General features: G+C 43.3%; 1 protein-coding gene across 1 annotated transcript in view; it reads right to left on the bottom strand.

The window, feature by feature from the left end:
* EFCAB6 (EF-hand calcium binding domain 6) overlaps positions 1 to 26,390 on the bottom strand; it is a 252,788-nt gene that overhangs the window by 195,028 nt on the left and 31,370 nt on the right. Inside the window, exons 4-6 of the mRNA XM_082420556.1 lie at positions 21,623 to 21,834; positions 14,258 to 14,346; positions 5,021 to 5,087 (exon numbers count right to left, since the gene is read on the bottom strand). Of these exons, the coding sequence (XP_082276682.1) occupies positions 5,021 to 5,087; positions 14,258 to 14,346; positions 21,623 to 21,834 (368 nt within the window). The remainder of the gene's footprint in view (positions 1 to 5,020; positions 5,088 to 14,257; positions 14,347 to 21,622; positions 21,835 to 26,390) is intronic.

The raw sequence follows: 26,390 nt of genomic DNA, 5'->3' as shown, positions 1-26,390 counted from the left end.
AGGCTGCATCTACACAACTCCAAGGCACCGGGGTAATCCCATAACGACTTGTGTCACTTGGTGTCCAACAGACACACTAGTCACGGCTGACTGGGTAGACCAGATGTTCTGACATCATCCCAGGCTTAAAAGAGCAGCCCTGATTGGGGCAGTGATGTGGTATGAGAGCAAACAGCCTGGGGCTTTGGGTGTGTTTGTTTATTTTCCTTTTTTTAATGTCTTTAACTGAATTGCACATTCTTGAATTCTAGTCTTCAATTTAAAACAATTTTTTTTTTTGCATGCTGGGGGAGGAGACTAGTCATGACACTTCTAAACACACGCTGTGTTCTGATGTCAGAATAGCTTCCTGTGTCTCGGCAATTCTCCGGACGTGGCTTACAATGAGCATCCCCTCACCTCAAGAGGCAAGATGAGATTCTCTTCCTTTGTTAGCCTCTTCTTTTACTTCCACCTCACCCTCATGTGGGGAGTTGACAAAAGATAAAACAGAGTAAAAAGACCCAAACTTTGTTAACCTGGAACCACATGGAAGCTTTGCTTTAAGTCCTTTTTTCCTGGCAGATTCCTCACCTGAAGCACGTGGAGAACCTAAGTCTTGGGCCTCGGACGGTGCTGTGGCTTCAGGACGGGGCTGGGGCCCTGCAGGGCAGGCAGGAGCATAAGCGTCTGGGGAGTTGGGAAGAAGCATGGGAGGGCAGGATGCCAGAGACAGAAAAGGAAAGAAATGCCCAAATCTGAAGTAGATGCTACACGGACAAAGAGATGACCCTGTGGCTAGGAAACAACCTCCACTCATTAGATGCTTCTCTGCGATGCGATGCGCTGGGTCCACCTCCAGGCGTAACAAAGAGTCACATTTGCTGCAGGCAGAGTAAGTGCCGCCGCCTTTCCTAAAGGGTCCTCCCAGAGGCAGGGTGGCCTGCAGTTAAGAGCCAGGACCCTGGAGCCAGCAGCCAAGGCGGGGACTGCAGCTCCTCTGCCCCCGAGCTGCGCACACTTGGCCCAACTGCTCAGCCTCTGTTCTAGTTTCCCTCCATATCAAGGTGGGATAACAAGGGCACCTGCCTAAATTGAATACGTAAACACAGTAAAGCACTTAGAACAGCTCCTAGTAAGTGCTCAATCCGTGCTAACTCTCATTATTATCAGAGTTGGCAAGATCCAAAAAATTACACCAGTGTCCAAAGGATTAAGGCCCAGCCAGCCAGGGGTCCTTCTACTTCGAGGCTGAAGCAGACACTGTTGGTCACTTTCTCCAAATCCACTGACCTCTAACCCCTTCGCTTTCTAATGAAACCCTCCATTTTCCATTTGGTTCAGATATCCACCCCCTGGGTGGCCCCGTGCCTAAGGGGAGGGAGCATAGCCACCACACCAGGGAGTGACCAGGGTTGGTCCAGGCTGCTTGCAGCGGCCAATGCCACCACCAGTGACTGGCTTGGGTGGGGACAAAATCCTGGCCTGTGAGTCACAGGAAGAAGTTTCCCCGTGTTTATAAAGAGTCATAGTGGAAGAAACAGCATGCTGGAAAAAATCTGACATCGCAGTATCTGCATGTCGAGCCTGGAATGCTGGCCACCTCCTGGTGACCGGAGGAGATGTGAGTGAGCAGACCCTGACCTGCCCTCCCTCCGGACTTCTTAGACGAGATGAGAAGTTCCTTATTATCTCAGCTCAGTTGGGGGTCTCTGCTTGTCACCGGGTAGGACGACCAGACACCTCGGTGGCTGACGGGGCACCACCTGGTGGTGGGTAAAGCTACCACAGGAAGGGTTTCAGGAGCGCCTGACGGGGAGGACCAGCCTCACTGATGGGTAGAGGAAGGGACGAGTATTTATTGAGCATCTCCTGTATGCAAGGGCGTCACTTACATTATTCTCATTCATTCTCGTGATCATTCTGACGGGTAAGTGCTGTTGTCTTGCCTTCAGAGACGGGGAAACTCAGAGCAGTGGGAGACCTGCCCCCGGCCCGTGGGCCACCGCAGAGGTGAGACTTCAGGCCAGGTGCGCCTCCTTCCCACTAACTCCCTCTGCCTCCCAGGAGATTAAGAGAGCAAGGAACCTGAAGACCAGAGAACTCAAGGGCAGCCAAGGAGATGCCCCGTAGAAGGCACAGAAGAGGAGCCAAAGGGAAGCGCCGTCCTCTTTGTGACACAAGGAAAAGTCGGGGCCAAGAGGGCGAGGGCAAGTGAGCTGCGCGTCAGACTCAGAGCGCCCACGGGGTGGAACCCGAGTGCAGATTAAAGCAGGAACTGGGACCAGCGGGAGCCTGAAGACGACACCCTGAGGACCACCTGGGGCCCCACGGACGCAGACAGCAGGCTCTTCACGTGAAGCCACGGGTCACAATCACCAAAGGACGGGGAGATGGGCCCCGGAGACCACCCGGTCTGCCTTCCCCTCGACTGATGGAGAAAACGAGACTCAGGAAGCCCAAGGTCTCGACTGAACAAGGAGCGTGAATGTGAACACGTGCTGGAAGGTCTAAGTGCACGTGAATTAGGGCGAGGCTGAGGAACCAGCCATCAGACCAAGCTCACTGCAGAAGAAAACAAGTAGGAAACCCAAGCCCCGGGGTTCGGGCAGTTTGGGGTGCCAACTGCTAACTACTTGTTGGTTTACGAAGGCTAGACCACACACACATTCAGCAAAGTCTGGCTCCCAAAATTCAGAGAGACATTTGCATGCTTTCTTGGCTCCAATAAGCCATGTGGACTTATATTTAAAACAAAAGAATTAGCATCTTTCATTCCCAAACTGTGTAGATCGCCCAGCAGTGACAATGTATGTCTGAAGACAGCCTTCTTTTACTAATCGCTAGGTGTTCCTCTCTGTCTCCAGTGTTTGAGTGTGGCCCGTTTGCAGGACCAGAGTTGTAGCTGGAAACATGCTACTGCACACAGCCAGCAGCTGAGGAGTGGATTTGCTTTGTTCTGTTTACTTTGGGGTCGGTGGGAAGGGATGACATTCATTTAAGTTCCTACCTATACTTCAAAGGAAGCTGTAGTAATAACCATAATGGTGATAGCTGGCATCCCCTAAGTGTTCCAGGTGCTTTACGCTGGACACCTTTAAGCCACACAACAGCACTGTGAGATGGGTGTTCTTATCCCCACAGGCAGATGAAGAAGCCCAATGACAAGGACTTTGCCCAAGGCCACCCGGCTGGTAAATGGCAGAGCCCGTCCACGCCACCTGCCTGCCCAGCGCCAGGGTGGCAGGTAGAGTTGGGGCTGCAGCTTGTGCTGGCCAGACTGCACGGCAGAGAAAGCCTCGGAGCTGCCCTGTGGTCAGGCGTTACCTTTATCACCCACTCCTCAGCCTCTCGCCGTCACCTTTCTGTTTAAACCGTGCTGCTTTAAACTCACTCTTAGTGAGGGGGCTTCTACGGGAAGGAGGCCAGGATGAAAAAGGACTGAGATGAAAGGGCGGCCAGTGGTGGAGTTCCCCTTCAGCTTTCCTCTTCGAAGCCTCACTTTCAGTAACTTACAAGCTAGGCCCATGTCCCTCCCCTCCCCTAACTGTAACGTTGCATTACTGACCCATCTATGTTGAAAGCATGATCGTCATAAACAGCTGACTTTCCTAGGATAATTTCATGATTAACAAAGTTTGTGAAGGGACAAATTAAAGACATATACCATAAATAATATCTCTTACATATCAATTACAAATATTTCATATTTCTTACAGAATAACAAATGAACCACAATAGAAGCAGCAAATCATTACACCAGGGTTCCTACTAATATAAACTATAGTGAAAGTAGATTTTTAGGGGCACATAATGCTAAAAAATTATCACACTAGGATGAATTTTCTGGTGTTAATGGCATAAGCCAGGGAAATTTAGACAAACATTTTGTGGGTTTCTGGCTATTTTTGATTTTGAAATGTTTGACAATCTCAGAAGAGTTCAAAAAGGAAAGAAAATTTGTCACATTGCAAACCAACATATTGAATCAAGTAAATTAAACTATGATTCTCAAACTGCCCGTATAACTGACAGGCTCAAATGCATTTTAAAAACGGGTCCGATTCCAGCCCCCAAAGGCCGTGAGCATCTCCTCCCTCCCTAGCTGTGTGCCGTGAGAGCTACCCACAATCAGCAAACAGGAACAGAGCTATATGCTCCTTTCTAAACACACGTCATAGCTTTTGTGGCTAAATTACTCAATTCTTAAATATGTATCGCTCTGAGTTTCACCGGTTATTTTTACCACGCCGCTCTTGATTGGCATTTACTGCTGAAAAGCAGTAGTTTTCTCTTTCTAAAGAAAACCCTGCCTCAGTCGTAGACAAAAACCAAAAGGGCAGCCCTACTAATAATGATCTAAAGCTAATACAAAAGTAATTAATATTCCGGGACTTCTGCTGGTGTCGTTCATCAAAAAGGATGCCATCCGAGCAGGCGAAGTCATGTGAATACAGGCTTTCGTGTGAGATCTATTGGGTGAGGCATGAGAACGCAGACGACAAAACACAGCTCATTCTGCATCAGCTCCCTCTGCTAGCAATTACTTTTTTTTTTTTGGCATTTTGGGTTTTTTTATTAAGAATTTGTTTTTAAGAGCAGTGTAAGGTTCACATCAAGATTGGGGGAAATGTACAGCAATTTCCCATATACCTCCTGTCCCCACACATGCATGGTGTCCCCCATTATCAGTATCCCCAACCAGAGTGGGACATTTGGTTCAACTGATGAACCTTCATTGATGCATCGTAATCTCCCATAGTCCCTAGTTTACATTAAGGTTCACTCTTGGTGTACGTTCTATGAGTTTGGTCAAATGTATAATGACACGTAGCCATCATTATGGTATCAAACAGTATTTTCACTTCCTTAAAAATCTGCTTTCCACCTAAATCATCTTCTCTCTCCACCCTCTGCCCTTCAACCTCTAGCAACTACTAAACTTTTAAATTTTCCATAGTTTTGCCTTTTCCAGAAAAATAGCAATTACTTTTGACGAAGGGTGGGGATTGGGGGAAGAACTTTGAAAGCTCTCTATTACCTTTTCTCCTACTTGGACTTCGAGTTCTTTTAATGTCCGACAGCAATTCATTTCACTCTCACCTCCCCTTAAAGATAACAATTAAAAATCTTTTGTTAAAATATTTTAACTACATTAATATAGTTTTAACTACATTAATGTTTACATAGGACACACAGAGATCAAAATTTTAAGAATTTCTAAATTACGTATTTTTAAATGCAAGGTCTTTCTTACGCACTACCGTCTGCCAGAAGCGTGAACTTGGACCAGTTACTTAGCTTCTCCGTGTCTCGGGTCCCTCATCTGTAAAATGACACACGACATCGACTCCTCCTGGGGTGGGGTGGGAATGGAGTGATTACGGCCTTCACGCAGAGAGCCCTCACGGAGGCCAGGCCCCGTCTCACATGAGCCTCACTCCATGGGCTAGCGGCCACCGCCATCCCGCTTCCCAGAGGAGGCTGGGGGAGCCAGAGGTCACCATGGGGAAGCCGAGGCACCGGCTTCAGACCCAGGTGGCCTGGCTTCACGGGCCACGCCTAACCCTCGGCTGTGGCACTGTGCTCTGACCCCTGCGGTCTCCCGCTCGCCCCGCGGTGCGCACTGAGCCCCTCTGCAAAGGGCTTAGGACGGACGTGTGTCTATACCAGCCCCCTGTCTCCACTCGCTATTATTAACTATTTTTGATTTTGCATTACCTGTGTATCTATAAACCGCTTCAGAGCCTCTCTTTGGAACTAACCGTAGGGCTAGCATGAGGATAAAGAACAACTGAGGCCACGTCACAGCATTTATCCAGTGCCTCCTACACGCAGGCCTGGGCGTGGTGCCGAGCAGGACACCGTTCCCAGTCTTGAAAAAGCTTAATGCTAGTGACAGTGACGGACAGGACATAAGCAACCAAATAAGTAATGTAAGCTGAAGTAATAACAAGTGTTGTGAAGACAGTAAAGGCAGGTGGGGATAGGCTGGACCCTGGGGTGAGATGGGCCCACTCTCCTGGATGGGGTGGACGACGGGGCAGTTGAATAGAGACCCACAAGCTAACGAGCCAGGAGCCAGCCTCTCGGAGGAAAAGCTCTCCAGGCAAAGCAAAGGGAACACGCAGCAGCTTGAAGCCCAGAGGCGGCAGGAGCCTGGCACATCCCAGGGCTGCTACTGTGGAGGCCAGGGGGACCAGAGCCCACCAAGCAGGGCCAAGGAACATGGGGTGAGTCCAGAGATGGAGGCCGACACCAGCGCCATGGCGCGGGGGCCGTGATGAGGAGTCTGGACTTCACACTGGGGAAGGGGAAGCCACCAGAGCGCTTTAAATCGAAATTAACTTCACTTTACATACGAGGAAACAGGCTCAGAGGGGTTAAGTGCTGAGCCCAAGTTAAAGATGAAACCAGGAACCCAGCCTTATGATTCTGTGTTAAATGTAATATATTTAATATGGTTTTAATTATGTATTGAAGAGATACAAAACACTATTTGTAACATATGTTTAAGATTTAAGGAATAAAAATCAGACATACCTGGCTTTTTACAGCTGTGTGCCCACCATCAGCTGAAGAAATGGAGAAGTGCCACTGCCCCAGGGGGCATAGGAGGCCGCCCCTCCCAACCTCAGCCCCCTCCCTCCCTCCTCTGCATTTGGTCAAGGCTTCCTCAGCCCCAGTGGCAGCTCCTCTGCCCAGTCTGGCTCCAGTCCTCTTCCCTTCACAGGGAAGTGTGTACCCAAACTCCATCTCAGTATCTGCCTCAGGGGAGCCCCGTCTACTGTCTGATATTAACTTAGTGATGCCAGCTTTCTTTAGATTAGTATTTATTTGAAGAGTATGTCTTTTTAAATCCTTTCACTTTTAACCTTTCTATAAAACTATGTTTAGGTTTTTCTCTTAGTGGATTTTACTATTTGTTATCTTTGTCTTTCAAGTGGTATATCTATTATAATTACTGATATATTCAGGATTTCTATTTGTCCTGCCTATTCTGCTGCTTCTTGCCTTCTTTGGGGTTGATACCATTTTTATCATTCCATTTTTGTGCCTCTATAAGTTTGGGAGTTATACACTCCATTTTTAAACTTGTAGTAACTGCTCTGGAAATTACAACCAGCATAATTTTCAAAGACTCAAGTTAATCAGAACTTTCATCTTCCGACTGGACAATGTAACAACTCCAGAACATTTAACTCCAGTCCCTCCTCTCAATTTATATATTACTACTATCATGTGTTCTAATTCTATCCTATTTTTAAATTCCAGAAGCCGTCAGTATTCCCTACAGTCATGAGTGTGTCCTGTACTTGCCAGGTGTTCAGCCATCTTCCCTCGGCATCCCTCCTTGCATCATCTCAAACCTTCCACCTGGGATCACTTTCCTTCTACCTAAAGTATACCATTAGAGCTTCTCTTCCTGGGCCTGTTGGGGGCCAAATCCATTTTTGTTTGAGAATGTCTTTACTTCAATATTTAAAACAGTGAAAGATATTTTCTTTAGATACACAATTCTAGGGTGGCAGTGATTTTCTTCCAACACATCGTAGTTTTTAATCCACTCTTCACCTGGCTTCCATTGTTACAACTCAGAAGTCGCTTTTGTGTAAATGTTGTCCTTTGGCTGCCTTTAAGATCTCCTGGTCTTTGGGGTTCTGCCCCCACCCGTTTTAAATCCTTTTTGAGATTTGCCTTCTTGGAGCTGCAGGATAGCACTTTTCATCAGTTCTGGAAAATCCTCAGCCATTGTTTCTTTGGCTATTACCTGTCCCATCCTTCACTGCTCTCTTTACAGAGCTCTAATTACATCTTTTATGTCTCTGCTACATTTTGGCTAATGTTTTCTGACCGATCTTCTAGTTCACTTATTTCTTTAGCTGTGTCTAATACATTTATTAAATTCATTGAGTTTTAAATTGCTATTATGAGATATAACCTTTATGCAGAGAAGTACATACAGTACATATGCATAGTTTACTTACAATTAAGGCAAACACCTGTTTAACAATTACTCAAATCAAGAATTAAAGCCAAACCAAAGAGGCCCCCATTTGCCCTTCTCCAACCATAATATTTCCTCTCCTCTTAGCACTTAAGATATCATTTACTTTTATTTTGTTATAATTTTACCACCTAGGTATGTATCCCTAAACAACACAGTTCAGTTCGCCTGGTTTTGAACTTCACATATGAACAGAAGCATTCGTATGTTTCTTCCTCCTGCACTAGATATTATGTCTGCGAGAGTCATTCAGGTTGCTGGCTGTACGTGTCGTTTGTCGGCTGTCGTTGCTGTTTTTCCATCCACTTATTCAACAAATATATATTAAGCACCCACTATGTGCCAAACATGGTCCTAGGGGCTTGGGATACGTCCATAAATAAAACTGATAAAGTTGCCTGCCCTCGTGGAGCTCACGTTCTAGAATGAGAAAAATCACATTCGTGTGTTAACTTCATGGGTGTGAGCCGAGTGACCTACAGCTTTATTTGGGGGAGAAGCACTGTGGACACTGGGGGACCACCAGTCAAAAGCCCTAAGATGGGAGCTACAAGAAGGGGACGCAGTGGAGAAAGAGGAGAGCAGCAGAGCGCCTGTCGGAGAGCCCAGCCGGATCCCAGAGGGCCTCGTGGGTACCGGGTACCGTAGGATCACTTGCTTTCTGCCATTTAGCATATCTTTTATGATTTCCTTTAGTCAAGATCTGTAGGAGGTAAACTGTCTCAGTTTTTGTCTGAAATGTCTGTATTTCACCCTCCGTCTTTATTTTTTAAAATGTTCCTCAGTGACTTCTATCATGTCTTTAATCTTCAGAAATTCAAAGAAGCCGTCCAGACTGAATTGACCTTTAGAGGCACAGAAATTCAAGATGTTATGCAGAAGGCTTCTTTTCTTTTATTTGAATCGGATCCTTTACTGGAGTTCCTTTAGCTGCTTGTTTCTTTGTAGTAAACAATTTTTCCCCTCCAAATCCTGCTTCTCTTGGCCAAAAGCCTTCTTTCCTCCTTTTTTCTCAACCTACCCAGGCTACCTGCCTAGAGTCAACTTCACATCTGCTCTGTTGACGGATGTTCTACCGCTGTTGTTTGCTTTATCTACTTGAATTTGTGGTACCTGGCCTGGCCAAGGAATGTTGCAATACATGGTCCTGTGAATGAATGCTTTTTTCAGCATTGTCAGAGCAATAATAGATCTACTTAGAAACTTTGTAGGAGGAGGGAGGGAGGACATGAAGCCCCAGAAACTTGGACAAATAAAGCTGGTTACGGTCATCAGGTAACCAAGGGAAGATTTTTTTCTTTTTTTTTTTATAAATTTATTTATTTATTTTTTTATTTATGGCTGTGTTGGGTCTTCATTTCTGTGTGAGGGCTTTCTCTAGTTGCGGCAAGTGGGGGCCACTCTTCGTCGCGGTGCGCGGGCCTCTCACTGTCGCGGCCTCTCTTGTTGCAGAGCACAGGCTCCAGACGCGCAGGCTCAGTAATTGTGGCTCACGGGCCCAGTTGCTCCGTGGCATGTGGGATCTTCCCGGACCAGGGCTCGAACCCGTGTCCCCTGCATTGGCAGGCAGATTCTCAACCACTGCACCACCAGGGAAGCCCCCCAAGGGAAGATTTTAGAATAGAAAAAGAGAGCAAAAACTCAATTATCAGATTTGAGACTTGAGGGCAAAGTACATGGTCACAAAATGGCTAATAAGTCAGGGAGAGGAGGGAAACAGGGCATCAGTCCGAATCTGACACAGTCCACAGTCTCCTTTTTATGTGTATTGTTTTTTTAACTTATTAGAATAAGATCCATGCAGTTTCTTTCTTCTTTTACACACTCTTCCATAGTTCAGTTGGCCCTACATGTTGATGTCTGAAATGTGACATTACACAGGAAGGTCGGTTGTGTTCTACCTCATGTCTAAGCCGTAGTGAACGATAAGTTTTCACAGGTGACAGCTAGTTGTAATATATGCCACGTATGGCTAAAGGTTGATATTTGAATGAAGGAAATATTGATGCTGAATTAAAGAAACTGGATGTAAGTACAGGGAAAAATTGTTTGATTCTTGTTGCTTTGCCTTATAAACAATGCACTGACACCCTGCACATATTTGTGAATGAATTTTGCTTCAACGTAATTCTCAGGCTCTTCAGTAAGTTCTTCAGAACTCCGTCGTGAATCTTTCTGTATGGTGCTCAGAAAGCTTTCAAAATCTTCTGCTAAGATCTGTTTCGATTGCTTTGTATGTGGAAGGCTGTAGTTATTCTTCAGGGAGGTAGCATTGTGCTGAGTGCCACACGGATTATTGAAGTGGGAAACACTTTTGGTCCATAAGCAGAAATGTTCGACATGTCCATCAGAAGCAAATCTCAAAGGTTCAATTTACTCATTTTAAATAGAATAATTCCTTGGATGCTTCTGAAGGGTTATTGATGATACTGCCATTATTACAGGTGATGTGAGGTCATCCATGGCAGATGCAAGAGCAGTTCCACATTTTGTCCTTACCAGCTCTCATACACTCAGAGGCATAGACTTCTTGATATCATTCCAGGTTCTAAATGTCTTCTGATGCAAAATATCCTCTTTAATCTTCATGTTGCTTCCAACTTAATCAACCACCATAGGACATTCAGTAACTTCCTCATATTAGACAGTTCTGGTGAGGCTGAGATGGCCAGGACAGAACAGACGGCATACCTTTTCTGTGTTGTGTTCACTCTATGCTGTCAAGGGCATCAAGTTTCGGCTGATACAAAATATGACCTCTTGAACCATATTTCCAGAAGGGAAGTGCTGTGACCACAATAATAAGTTCCCCCACCACCAATTCAGCGAAATTGAGCTACAAATCTGTCAATGTCCTAAGATTTAGCCCAAGTCTAATGACCGGATAATTCAATGCACAGGCTGCCTCATTTTCATACAAGTCAGTGTGAAGAGAGTATACAAGATCTAGGTGAAAAGTAACCTTGAACACCATAGGCAAAGGTGCCAGATGTGTCTTCCTTTTCCAAATACTCTGATACCAGTGGATGAGCAGATTCCATGGCAAGAAGAGGAGAGGGTCCCAGGGGTTCCCACAGAAAAAGTTCTCATCCTCATTCTTACAAACATAGTATAAAATTCTAGGATGGCAAATATTTTAGCTTCAGTGCATTGAAGACATTTACCCACAATCTCATACCTTTCATTGTCCCTGTTGAGACATCAGTGTCAGTCTAACTGTCACTCCTCTGAAGTCAATTCCCTTTTTCTTCTCACTGCCTTTAATATTTTCTCTTTGATGTTGATGTTCTGCTGTTTTACTGTGATATGTCTAGACAGGCATTCCTTTTTATTTATCTGGCTTGAGATTCTAAGCCATTACCTTTTCAAATATAATCTCTGTCCTACTCTTTCTCTTACATATCTGGAAATCCAGTAAGAAGTACTGTTGGGCCTTCTCTTCCCACCTCCCATGTCTCTTATACCTGTTCTCCATGTTTGGTATCTCTCTCTCTTTCTGTGCTGCATTCTGGATAATATCTTCAGATCTATTTTCCACTCCACTAATGCTCTTTTCAGCTGTGTTGAATCCACTGTTTTCACCCATCCACTGAATTTTATTCTATAATGATTGTATCTTTCAATACCAAGAGTTCCATTTTGTACTTCTTCAATTGCCTCTTGTTTTGCACTCATATATTGAATCCACTCTTTCATTTCTTTAAAGATATTAAAACACTACTTTTAGATTCTGTATCTGATAGTTCCAATATCCCAAGTGTTTGGAGATCTGATTCCACTGGATATGATTTCCATTTGTTTGTGGTCCTCATTCTTTGTCTCTTCATATGTTTTCAAGGTTTTTTTGTGTGACACTTTATCTGTGGTTTTCTTTAAGGGCTATGTTGTAGATGTATTCCTCCACAGAAGGGCACACCCAGTCCAGTACCAGTTTTAAGTAAATTCCTAGCCTGAGACTTTTCAGACCACACAGGTAGCATTATTTTAGACACAGATTTTCATGAATTGACTTGTGATTACAACTTTTCCCCTATTCACCCAATGCCAGTGTTGAAACTGGTAGGTTTCCTTGTGCCCTTCTGTGATGCAGGTTTATATTTTGTAGATTATCCTTACAAGAGGGTATAGGGGTCCCAACTGTGCCTATACTGGTCTTCTCTTAGGTTTCTCCACCTTGGGCAGACCCTGCAGGTTTTGACTCTTGTCCCCTTCACTCCAAATAGCCAACAAAACTGAAACACAAATTCACCAAGATTTGGCCAATACCTTCAGGGTAAAAACTGGCTTTATAGAAACCTCCCTTCTCTGGATTCCAATTTTTATTGCATGTTTAGCCTCTGAGAATTACCTTCTTGCCAGCTCAGTAATATATTACAATATTTTACCTTTTATCCATCATTTTAGTTGTTTTCAGTGGAAGTGTTTTTCATGGAGGCAGCCTACCATAGTACTAGAAAGAGAAGTTTCTACTCACTATAATTCGTGGTCTTCAACAATAAAGAGAATTTAGCTTCGTGTGTAAGTCAGAAATCTTTCAAATTTAGTTTAAATATTTAGTCTTTTATGTTTAAGGAAGTAACTTATGATACTTTTCATCTCAAATTATTAGACTGAAGTTTCACAATTAAACAAAAGCAAAAAAGAACCCTCCTGCTCGTAGCTTTTCCAACTGCTGAGTTTTTCAGCAAAGAATATTCAAACTAGATTACTTATTCCACAAATGTGGATGGTTTTAAGTCAAGAGCATGAATATAGAGCCTATAAAATGACCAGTGGTCCTTCTGAATGAGCCTGGAAGTTATCCTAGTTCACCACTTATGGAACATCAACTGATCAGAGCACAAAGAAGTCCCACATCGTGGAGCGGATAATCCCTTGTCATTCTTTTTTTTTTTTTTTTTTTTTAATTTTATTTATTTATTTATTTATGGCTGTGTTGGGTCTTCGTTTCTGCGCGAGGGCCTTCTCTAGTTGTGGCAAGTGGGGACCACTCTTCATCGTGGTGCGCGGGCCTCTCACTACCGCAGCCTCTCCCGTTGCGGAGCACAGGCTCCAGACGCACAGGCTCAGTAATTGTGGCTCACAGGCCCAGCTGCACCGCGGCATGTGGGATCTTCCCAGACCAGGGCTCGAACCCGTGTCCCCTGCACTGGCAGGCAGACTCTCAACCACTGCGCCACCAGGGAAGCCCCCCTTGTCATTCTTGTTGGAGCTGCTGCACTAATTCTTTTATTTTTTTAATTGTGGTAACAAAAAACCACATAAGTTACCATCTTAACCATTTTTAATATACAGCTCAGTAATGTTAACATATTCACACTGTTGTACAACAGATCTCTGGGACTTGCTCACCTTACAAAACTGAAACTCTACACCCAGTGAACATCAACTCCCCCTCCCTGCTCCACACTGCTGCACTAAGTCTTACACCTCAGCTGCATCCAGGATGGATGCAATCACGAAAGCTGTAATACCAAAATTTGCTAATATTTCAGAACCAAATTTAATTATCTTATAATTGTTTACACAATTCCTGAGAAAATGAAGCTTACCCATCTAGAGTCAGATAATCTGAGTAAATAATTTTTTTTACTAAAACAATATTTCCTACATCATACGCTAGAATCAAAGAACTTTACAGCTGATAGAGACATTAAAGTTCAGACTTTAACTCTCTCGTTTTGCACATAAAGCAAATGAGCTTCATGCTCATGCTACAATTATGAAATACAGAGGAGCTCATACAAAGATCTTTTTTAAAATATTTCATTTCTAGCTACCAAAATATGATCACTATCCAATGAAAGACATTAAAAATGTATAAAAACAAACAAATTTAAAATTTGGCATCTTAATACTTCTACTTCAAAGTTTAAATTCCTTATTTCCAGGGAATTCCCTGGCAGTCCAGTGGTTAGGACTCAGCGCTTTCACTGCCGGGGCCCGGGTTCATTCCCTGGTCGGGGCACTAAGATCCCGCAAGCCACATGGCACAGCCAAAAAAAAAAAAATTTAAATTCCTTATTTCCAAATCTGAAATGTGTTGCATATGAAATATGTTAGTCTGGTTTTAATTTGCTATGTTTCCATTTTTAATACAATATTCTTTTTCTTATTCTGAAATATATCCCACTTAGACATTATAATCTTCTCTAAATAAAATTTTTGACTGAGGATTATATCTGTTGACATGATTAGCTCTAATGACCTTGTGTCCTATTTCTTATCGTTCCAAGTTTCACATTTGCATATGAGGAAAAAAAAACTTACCTCTTTATAACGTTTATATTCAGGTCAATTCCACCAAATCTGGACAGGAATACAAGGTACGGAATGGCACCAGAGCTGGTGAGGGGGACCTACGTCCAAACAGGAAGAATAACAGCCCATTAGAGAATTCAGATCCAAGCGGTGGACAGCACGGCAGGTTTCATGATGTAAGGCAGGATATTCTTAGTGGGATGGGCATTCCAGTAACATTCACAGCTATTCAATCCAGGTGTCTGAGTTGACATGCACCCTCAGCAAACTAGGCACAAGCAGCCTGAAGGCCAGAATGCCAGGCTGTCTCAGTTAAAAGCCAACAAGTTGTCTACAAAATTACCTAAAATCTAGGTCTATCTAAAAGATAAAGTAAAATTAAGAGAAATATATTCTAATATATAGTTTATATATGTATATGTATTTTATATATGTGTATACGTATAAATATATATATATATATATATATATATATTTCCCAAAAGTCTGAGGCCACAGCACAATTTACCCTCTGAGTGTCATGTGCACTTACTGTACATTCATATAATTTTAAGGTAGAAAAAAATCATTTTCAAATCTAAAATTCTATAAAGGGCATCATTGGGTCAAGTGGGTTAATATGGACTGTAGGTTAAATTAAAGTATTATTATCTCAATGTTTAGTTTACTGAAGTTGTTAACTGTACTGTGATTATGTAAGAGAACAGTTCTTATTCTTAAGGAAATACACACTGAAGTATTTAGAATTAAAGAACCATTAATATAAGCAACATCCTCTTAAACGGTTCGGAAAAAAATTATGTACACATTGTGTATTTCATATATATTGTTTGCATATATATATGAATGAAAGATCACAGGAGAAGCAAACGAGGCTAAATGTTCACAACTGTCAAATCTGGGTAAAGGGTATACGGCTACTGTTTGTACCACTCTTATCCTTACAAATTTTCTGGAGGTTTGAAATTACTTTTAAATAAAAAGTCAAATTTTTTTAAAAGTGAAAATAATTATTTCCCCCAAAAAAGCATTATGAAATTAAAATTAACATAAGTATATAATCAATATAAATATATTTTATTAAGCTTCATGCAAATATACAAAGTACAATTTCCCATACAGCTGAATGGCTCCCATACATCTGAGTGGCTCCCAAGCCTATGCAACCAAGTCTGATATGTACTTAGCCCTTAAAGTTCCAGCCTCAAAGCCTAACACGGTTATCTCAGTCTTCCCCAAAGGACAAATTTCTCCTTGCTATTTAAAACATGTATAACTAGGAAATGGGCCCAGAGGGAGAGTGGCTCACAGGGTGGGCCTTTGTGAAGCCTTTTCCTGGAAAGGACACCCAGGACTGGGATTTCTGATAGGGCATTTTTTAGTAGATATAATTTGGATAGACACTTCAAAGGTTCCCTAGTTTTACAGAAGAAGGGCAAGAACAGATTAAACGTGCAGTTTCCCAGACTGGATGCCCTCCTGGTCTTGGTAGTGATAAGAGTTAACATGGAAGGGAAGAAACTTACATTTGCAGAGCTCATACTTTATAAATGGTTACAGGCACTGCTCTTGGTTTTAACTCATTTAGCCCCAAACTACCTTCTGAGGAGGTTGAAATTTTCCACATTTCACAGAGCAGAGGTGTGACCTCCCTGCATGGCACTGCCATTAAGTCATTTAGTCACAGAAATCTGTGACTCCAGAGCCCAAGTTCATCTCACTGCACTAACCACCCTGCCTTAAAATCCATCAATCTATTGAAGCTGGGACTTCCCTGGTAGCACAGTGGTTAAGAATCCACCTGCCAATGCAGGAGACACAGGTTCGATCCCTGGTCCAGGAAGATCCCACATGCCATGGAGCAACTAAGCCTGTGCACCACAACTACTGAGCCTGCGCTCTAGAGCCTGCGAGCCACATACTGAGCCCACATGCTGCAACTACTGAAGCCCGTGCGTCTAGAGCCCGTGCTCTGCAACAAGAGAAGCCACCGCAATGAGAAGTCCACTCACCGCAATGAAGAGTAGCCCCCGCTCGCCACAACTAGAGAAAGCCCGCGCGCAGCAACGAAGACCCAATGCAGCCAAAAATAAATAATAAATAAATAAATAAAAATTTTTAAAAATCTATTGAAGCTTTTGTCACATTTCATATTGCTACTTATGGTCTAATGCAAATTCTAATGTGGCAGATACACATTTGCAATGACTGGTCTCCAAAACTAAGCGCTTAGACAACCCAAATCGCCTCTCCAGTATTTGCTATTCTGGCAAAAATGTTGGAGAATCAAAACCGTCCACTGATGAATCACTGAAAGCAATTCTTAGACTGGGGCTGGGGGAGTGTAGTTTATAAATCCACATCCAGTATGTTGATAAGTACCTTCAAAGACTTCTCTTTCCCCAACCCAGCACAACCACCAGGACCAGAAGGGAACTTAGTTTTGCTTCTCTGGAATCTATTTACCAATTCAACTTCTTTTAAAATGTTTATATTAATATTCAGAGACTGAAGCCACATTTTAAAAAAGTTTGTATTACTATTAATGAAACTAAGGTATAGGGCAGGTTACAAGCAATCCCTCCTCATCACTCTTGCCCTGATCAATCATCAAAACTCCCTGACGTTCAAACATTCTTGACATGGTTCTTGAAATAAAATTAAAGCTAAAGTAAATTCACTATAACTGGAAAATTCTTTTCTAATTTTAAGGGTGAGATTCCCATGAAATATTTTACCTGTTTTATATATTTCCAGTTAGGCTTATATTAACTATTGAAAAAGAAAGTTTGTATCACCACATGAATTAGTCATTAAAAGGTCTAGAAAAGGGACACACACTGTGAACTCCAGGGATTAAGAAGAGAAGCCCTGCCCTTCATTCCCAATGAACTTGGCCTCCTGAAAAGGCACCACACTCCAGTCTCCTTGGTTTATACAGGAGGGTCACAGGAGCTCAAGGTTCTAGAAAAACGTCCTTATTATAAGATAGACTATCAGAACCTGTTTTTTAAAGTCTCTGAAGTTCTACAGTTCTCAGTGACTTCTTTTAAAAACAGATGTAGCTTTTAAAAAACGGATACACATTTCACATTTTCTGTACTTTTCCTCTTCTTGCATAGCTGATTAGCTTGGGAAGGCTGTCAAAATTTTAAATTAAGATTAGATCATGAATATAGGGAGACAGCAGCAGGAAATAATATTTTAACTTTCCATTTGGTATAAAGAAAGGAACAGTTAAATCAAGGTTATGAGGAAACTGATGTGATATTTGTGAGGACAAAGGTTCTTTAAAAGCAAGAGAACATTAGCATATGACACAGCAATTCCACTCCTAGGTATGTACCCGAGAGAAGTGAAAACCTATGTCCACATAAAAATTTGTACATGAAACTTCACAGCAGCATTGTTCACAAAAGCCAAAATGTGTAAATAACCCAAAGATCCATCAACTGATGAAAAAGTGTGGTGTATCCATGCAGTGGAATATTATTCAGCCATAATGAGGAATGAAATACTGATTCATGCTATAACACGGATGTTTAGCATAACTAAACATTATGCTTAGTGAAAGAAGCCAGTCACAAAAGATCATATATTGTATTATTGCATTTTATGAACTGTCCAGAATAGGCAATCTATTGTGACTTAAGGTATCAATAGATTAATGGATGTCTGGGATTAATTAATTAATTAATTAATGTCCCCTGGGGAAGGGGAGTGGGGAGTGACTGCTAATGAATACAAAGTTTCTTTTGGGGGTGATAAAATGTTCTGGAATTAGATGGTGGTGATGGTTGCACAACTCTGTGAATATATGAAAAACCAGGAACTTGTCCATTTTTAAATGGTGAATTTTATGATACGTAAATTATATATTAATAAAGCTTTTATTTAAAATGCAGGTACAATAAAAGGTGATACGTAAAAGAATCAATATATACTATTTGTGAACTGCTGGAAGTGAATAAAGCGGAAACATTTTTTAAAAGAAGAAGAGAAAAGCTCTTCGTCTTTCCTCCCCTTCCCTCCTTCCACGTCTGTTCCCTCACAATTCAGTCCTACAGTCACTAGATGGGGCAGACAAAAGTGGCGTCTGCAACATGGGGGAACCGTGGTCCAGAGCACGGTCGGAGGAAGAGGGCATCCACCTGGGGGTGGAGGTGCTGGACATGGGAGATGAGTCACATGCCAGGGAGGCTGATCAAATAAGTGAATATACTCAGAACACAGAAGCCAAGTGGCTCATTGTCTGAAACGGTAGTTACAAATATAGAAAGTGAGAAAATTACAATGAACCCTGAGGTACTGGGTTAGAATTGGTGGTATTGGTGTGAACTCACGGTTTTCAATATATAGATTGATATAGAAATACATGTAGATGTAAATGTATGTAAATGTGTATATATGTTTATATATGGAATATGTCCTCTAGGGCTCTGCCCACTTAGAGGGCCTGGAGCAATGAGCAGCTCTGGTATACTCAGAGCCCAGATTCTGGATACCTTGTTCCATTAAAAGGAACCAGAGCTCTTTGGAGAAACGGATGATTCTGGGACCGAGGCAAGGGAAGTACAGATGAGTTTATGATATCTTGTATCAGAAAGTAAGGAAGTGCTCAAAGAATGATGGGGACATGTCAAAAGGACACAGAAACCAGCATGATGGGGCTCCTACTGGCTATACTGGGGACACTGAAACATCAAAATAAACAATGAAAGTAACGGACCATAGCCCACTCAGTAAGACAGGAGGTCCTGAGCCCCCGCAAACGCATAAGCAATAAATGAACACAGGAAAGCCTGGTGAGGAATGGCATAGCTGCATAGTTTCCAAGTTTCTCCCACAAAAGGCTTATTAATTGCAAAGTGGATAAAGGGCACTCCACCATGAAACAGACAGATGGGTCTGATAGATTCCACCTTAATCAAGTGACTGCAGTGAACATCAGCCGTAATGCGACAGACTGAAGTCACCTGTAAGCTCATAAAAGCGTTGAGAAGAGCAAAGCATCATTTCTGTGACATTCCTGCCAAAGATGCAAGCCTGAATCTAGTCGTCAGGAAACATCCGATAACTCAAGTCAGGGATACTCTACAAAATAACAGGTCTGCAATCTTCAAAGTGTTATGGTCCTCAAGACTAAGGAAAGACTGAAGAAGTGTTCTAGGCTACAGGAGACTTGCCAAATGCACTGCATGATTGTGACCTAGGGCCTGGGGCTGAGACCGCTGACCTGAGTTGACATTACTGTCCTTACCATGACGGCTGGATTGCGGGTGTATAGGACAGGGCTCTGGTTTCAAGGAAACATACACTGAAATATTTGAGGTAATGCAGCAGCTTACCCCCAAATGGCTTACGAAAGAGAAAATTGTTCTTTGCACTATACTTCCAACTTGTCTGTGACTTTGTGATTGCTTTTTTAAAAACAATAAAGCAGAAGAAGTTCTGGCAGAGAAAGCTCTCAAAAAACTAACCTCCCACAGGCAACATCCATAAACTCTGTCGAAATACAAAAAATAACACTCTAAAGGTTCTGAAGAGTGAAAGAAAGCAGGCAGATTTTGGAGGAACTTAAAACTTTAGAAGAAGGGACAAGTATGGAGGGAGTTTCCTGTTCTCAGTGGCTTTGAACCTAAGATCAGGTCACAGTCAGTGCCCAGCACAAAGCAGGTAAACCCCACGCCCTAAAAAAACCCACTGTCTTTCTGGCCTGAAGAGCCAGCACACTGAACCCAAAGCAACCACAACCATTAAAAATGTGAGAGGAACCTGAAAGAGGAGGAGCACCGCTTTCTGTGTACACACTCTGCCCACATTTCCAGCTGGCGCGTGAACCACGTGTGTGTAGGTCAGGCTCAAGAGTCCCAGCAAAAGACCAACAAGCTGAATCAAGATATGAACGACTGCCCACTGCAGGTGAGAGAGAATTTGCAAGTTAATTGCCTGTCAAAGCAAAAGTATCAAAAGTCTCGGAGGAATATAACAGAATCCAGAGTCGCCACAGCACAGCATTCGTGACGTTTAGCACTGCACTGTTTAATGAACAGCCAGAGCCACATGTGACTCCTGAGCACTGTAAACGTGGCTAGGGTAACTGATGAACTGAACTGTTTGTTAAATTTAATGGTAATTAATTTAAATTCTAAAATTAACTCCATTTTGGGAAAACTTTTAAGTTTGGAATGACTGGGTATATGAATCTAATATTTCAAGAGCAAATTTTATGAAATCTAAATACAGATAAAGTATTTCCAATGGAAATTTAGTGTCAGCATTGAGGTCTTCTGTAAGTGTAAAGTACATACCAGGCTCTGTAGACTTAGTACACAGAAAAGAATGTAAAATATCTTATTACCAATTTTAAATAGTGATTACATGTTGAAATGAGATAATATTTTGGATATATTTATTTGGTCAAATAAAAATATTACTAAAATTAATTTCACCTATTTCTTTTTATTTTTGTAATGTAGCTGCTAGAAAATTTAAAATTACTTATGTGACTCACATTATATTTCTATTGAATAGCACTAGTCTGGGATATTATCCAAATATGCCCAAAAATGAAGAACCAGAGAAATGTGACCCTTCTGAAAGAAAAAAAAAAATTAAAGCAGGCCAACCCTGAGATGATCCAGATGTTAGAATTACCAGATAAGGACTTTTAAGTGGCTATTTTAACTACGCTCAACCTAGTCAAAAGAAATATGCTCATAATTGAAAGAAAAACCAAGAAATCTAAGCAGATAAATAGAAATTATAAAAAAGAACCAAATGAAAATTCTAGAACTGAAAAATACAATGTCTAAAATTAAAAATTCACTGAATGGACTTCATAGCAGAATGGAGATGCTAAGAGTCAGTGAATTTGAAGACACATCAATGGAAATTATGCAATCTGAAAGATAGACAGGAAAAATATTTTATAAAATGAACAGAGCCTCGGGGGTCTGGAGGACAATACCAAAATGTCCGAGAGAGCAGAAGAAGAGGTAGAAAAAAATATTTGAAGAAATAATAGCTGAAAACTGTCTGATTACTCTGCATTGGGTTGAGCATACAGTAGACGCTCAATAACCATTTCAGGTAAGAACAAACGCAAATACTAAGTTTCAAAATACATGTTGATCAAATACTCTTTATATGGAAGCCTTAAAAAATAAACTAATATAATTATAATAGTGCTACACACAAAATATGACCCAAGCACATGATAATTGTCCCACACCTGCCAGAATTTAATTGAATTGTGACAAACAAAACTCTATTTGGGACAGTGGGGGAAAGCCAGACGAGGTTACATGCTCCTGTAATATACTGCATCCCCTCCTCCATACTGGGTGATTCTGAGTCTTTTCCGCACTGTACCTGAGCCAGCACATCTTGAAACTGTTCTCTCGTGAGAGGCAGCAGGAAGGTTGTGATGACTCTTCGCAGTTCATTCTTTGTCACCGTCATGTTGTTACTGATGTCGAGCAGGTGAAAGGCTTTCTTCAACTCATCTCCTTTATCAGTAATTTTTTGAAATAAAATCCGTTTAACATCTAAGGACGACAGTATTGGATTTGCAACAGCTGTGGCTATAAAAGAGAGACAGCTATTTATTAAACGTTCTTAAAGCTAAGACAATAAAAAGCATTTCACTGTGTACTAGAATCCAACAAACTTCTAAACAGTATTCCTTCTACAATATCTAGGTTTACAAGTAGATGACCCGCAATGACAAATCTGCAGTCATTTGTTGCACCTCTGAAATTTCAATCAATATAAAATAATAGTAATAACATTAGAAAAAAAAAGCAAAGATAATCTTCCCTATAAAGGACCTATGTCACTACAAGTGAAAAATATGGATATTGAAATAAAACTTAGTTAAGAATCAATTTTGTCTCAAATAAATCTTCAAAATATCATATTTACTTTTCATCCCCTTGCCAATTTTTTAGGGAAAAACATGTAATTCTTAAATCTACAACCTTTTCCTTTCAAAGACAAGGAAGAGGTGAGAATCCCTGGATACTAAAGGATAATGAAGAATGTTTAGTTCTCTAATGAGCTTGCAGGGCGCCTGCACTTCCTGGTGGGGAAAGGGGTCCCAGCTGTAATGGTTTAGGTCCCAGAGTCCCTGTGTCACCAAAGGGCAGCTGACACCCTACAGACAAACACAGTAACTACAAATTAACTCATGGTGCCCATCGGTATCATAAACATGAAGACGTGATTAGTCCCTTTCAATATTTTATAACCTACTAGGTAAAGCGGAGGCTAAGAACCATGGTAGCCTGGTAAATCTCTTATATCTATTAATGAGATTGCAAAGGCCTGGTGATCATAGTTCATTTAGTACCTTTGTCTTACATAGTAAATTCTGGACACGTTAAATGTCTCGAACATTGCCTCATTTTTTGTCAAACTGTTCACAGCAGAAGCTAGGGGAGGATGGCTCTAGTTATTTCCCTTTAAATGAGAATTTCTTATCAAGCTATGGAAGCTTCCTGGCATGAGGACAGTGACGGCTTTAGTCTTGGGGTGACCTGGGCCAGAGGATGGATTCAAAGCGCCAACGTGGACCTTCCCAGAGGCAGTGAGGGATCTTCTCACAGCTGTAGGATGGCTGAGCTGCCTTCCGGTTGAGGCGGTAACAGAGAAGATACCAGCGCCCACACCTGTCGTGAAGACCTTACGGGTCCTAACCTCAGGAGAAGCAGCGTGGCGGGTCCTGGGGACCACCGCCATCCTTCCAGGGGCTGTGCTGGCCGTCACTGATACCCACCTTCCCTGATGCTTGCTCACCGTGCACACACGAGGCCTGTGCCCGGTGCTGGGGATGGCTCAGCTCACGATGCCCACGGCCTCCCGCAGGGAGGGGCTTACTTAACTGGGATACACTGGAGATCCAGAACATAGAGTGGTTGGTTTGGGGTGACAGGAGGAGGGTCTCAGGAAAATCTTCTTAGAGGACAGAGTGACACTTCCACTGCAATGTTGTGTTCCCTGAGAGCGAGAGGGGCTGGAAGTGGGGCTGCTGTGGAGGACAGCCAGGAGGGGACATGCAGAGCGGGCACCAGCCAGGAGAGGAGGCTGGGAAAGTCAGCAGGAGCCAAGGCACGCGGTCCTGTCCTCTGGCTTTGTGCTCTGGTTACGGGATGCTACAGCGGGACTGTCATCGAGAGGATAACACAACCCGATTTTCATTCTTAAACTTCACTCTGGTTTCACATGGGAGAGAAACAGAAAGGGGAGGAGAGTGACGGTATAAGAGAAGCTGGGTAATTAGAGCCAGCTCAGACAGGTCTTAAGTGAGGTCCACACTAATGTGATGGTCGGCGAGTGAAAAGCTGGGATGAATAAAAGAGATGTTAAAATAGAGGCGGTAGAGTCTACAGAACCTTCTGATTTGACGTGTCGGGTGAGGCAGGAGAAGAGGATGAATGAAGTTCGTGTACCTGGCGTGGGTGGCTGGGTGAGCGGTGAGAAAGCAAACACGGACGACGTGGCCAATGGGATCTCCCAAGATGGCCACAGCAAGATCCCCACCACACGTGCTTCTCTTACGATATCGTGTTAACTCTCTGCCCATCAAAAAGTGGGGCGTATGTTCCTTCCCCTTAAATCTGGATGAGTCTGTGACTAGAGCAGAATTGACACTACGTGATTTCCAAGACACAGTCACAGAAGGTACTACAGCTTCTGGCTGGTCCTGAGATGCTCACCCAGTCTCCATGCTGTGAGGAGGTCAAGGAGTCACACAGAGAAGCCACGTGTAGGTGGCTGGCCAACGGCCCCAACTGAGCTTCCAGCCAAGAGCCAGCACCAACTGCTGGCCATTCGAGGGAGCCAGCCTCCAAGTGGTTCCAGTCCCAGATGTCAAGTCGCCCCCAGCCTTGGCACCTCTCCCTCTGACGTGCACAGAGCGGAGACAAGCCATCCCTGGGACCCACTTATATTGCAGATCTGTCAACAAAATACACGATTGTTGCGATTTCAAGCCTCTATGTTTGGTGGTGTTTGTCCATAGCAATGGACACCTGGAACAGAAGAGAAAAGTTGGCGGGAAAGCGAATGAGCTCCGTTTGGGGTATCTAAGTGGGGATGTCCATTTGAAAACTGAACACATAAATCTAGAGGTCAGAGAGGGTGGGGCTGGGATGCGGGCATGAGAACTGGCTGTGTGGGAGCCTTAGGGAAGCAGGCAGGGAGAGAAGAGAGCCTTTCCAAACACTGACTTTTAAGGGTGTGGAATTTCATTTATTCAAAAAATATTTCTGAGCATCTGTCATACTTCAGCCACTGCTCTAGGCACTGAAGGTACTGCCATGAATGAGACAGGAAGCTCTGCTCTTGGAAAGCTTTGACTCTGGAGGGGGAAGCAAAACAAGAAACAGACAAATGAGTGATGAGGTAACGGTAGATAGTGCCAAGTGCCGCAAAGGCAGCAGCACAAACCAACGAGGTGGGGGGCAGCCGGGGAGCTTAGGGCGGGGGTCACGACGGAGCTGCTGTTTGTTACGGGTGGCGTTTCGGGATGTGGAACCAGATGTTCAGCCAGGAGAAGACAGACAGGCAGAAGAGGGCTGGGCACAGAGCCTGGGCGAGAAGGGACTTAAATCTCCCACAAGAACTCCAAGGATGCTTGGTGTGCAGGAGTGGCTGCCTGCATCCCTCTGCGGTTCTGACTGTCGCTTCGAACCCCAGAAGCAGCTGATTCACATGGCGGAGCTGCAGGGCTCCACATCAGCTGGTGAAGAGGATTTCTCCCTCTGCCCACCCAGCCTGGAATTCCTCCTCCTGCACCCAGCGTCACAGAGGGACCCCTTTATGTCTTTATGTCTCCATCTTGAAATCTTTTTTCAGACTTTTCATGCACATTTTCAGTTGCTTTCCAAGCAGCCCCATCTTGGCAATCAATAATTCTAATTTTGAAGTATCAGAAATATTGCTGTGAAACTATATGAGTTCACTTGAGGGCAGACTTTTTATTTCACAAGCCTAATGCAACTTCTGGAATTTAAAATGAAAGCGGTAGCCAAACTTGAACAACCTGCTGGTGGGAGTACTAATTGATATGATCTCTCTGGAGGGGAATTTGACAAAATTTTCTACATCCGTTTAGGATACAGAAAGTCACAGCAGATTGTCATTCTGACCCTGGCAATGAGAACAAGTAGGATAAGCTAAAAAAAGAGGGGTTTGAAACCCACCAAAGAACTGAGGGTACAAATAAACTAAACTCCAGAAAGGACCAGCCAGTCCTCAGAGAGAAAACACCCATGACTCCTTTCATCCTCGCAGAGCCTTGGGAAGAGAAGCAGATTCACTCTACACAGGGGTATGGAGAAAACAAGCAATTACTTAGTAGCCACGTGGACCGATCCCGTGGATTTGCATCCCAAGAGCCTCAGTCACAGAGCGAGTCTGCACCCGTCCTCGTGGGTCTTCACACGTTGCACAGGAAGCACCCCAAAGCTGGGAGTGAGGCGGGAGAGCTGTGTGATATGCCCCGAGGGATGCAGGGTCTTCCCTAAGTGTCAGGCAGCTGCTCACCGTGCCTGAGTACCGACCAGTGGCAAATCCCTCTGAAGCGTACGGGGCCCTCACTGAGTGCACCTCAGCAGCCCACTGCAATTGCAGGCAGGGCGGAGGGCGACCTCCTAAGGTGCGCGAAGCTAGCAGCTGAGCTGGAGGACAAAGAGAGCTCCCCAGAAACCCTCCAAAAGTGGCAGGAGGGCTGGAAAGCAGAGAGCCCGCCACAGGATGCCAAGCTGGCAGCCGGACTGTGAAGCAGAGGTGGCTGGAGTCTCAGCAGCGCTCAGATCGCAAGGCCTGTTGAAGGGAAGCATTTGAAACAAGGGGTCACGTGCATCTAACCAAAACTGCAACCAAATCCAGACACAGCTCAACTGAGAAATTAAACTGAGCCAGCCCACCTCACCAGAAGCCTGAAGAGAAGGGGCACTCCTTCTTCTGGTGGTAAATATGATTTACTTCTGTCTCTACTCTTTTTTACACAAATGTCTGGTGTTAAATCCTTCTAAAATTGCAATACAAGTAAACAAAGAAAAGGTGACCTGATCAAGAGCAAAAAAGAATCACCCGAAGACCCACAGAGAGAACAGATGTAGAAACGATCAGGTAT

Source organism: Balaenoptera physalus (assembly GCF_965194825.1).
Source record: "Balaenoptera physalus genome assembly, chromosome: 13".
Taxonomy (NCBI): Eukaryota; Metazoa; Chordata; class Mammalia; order Artiodactyla; family Balaenopteridae; genus Balaenoptera; species Balaenoptera physalus.
This window is presented reverse-complemented; position numbering and strand designations above follow the sequence as displayed.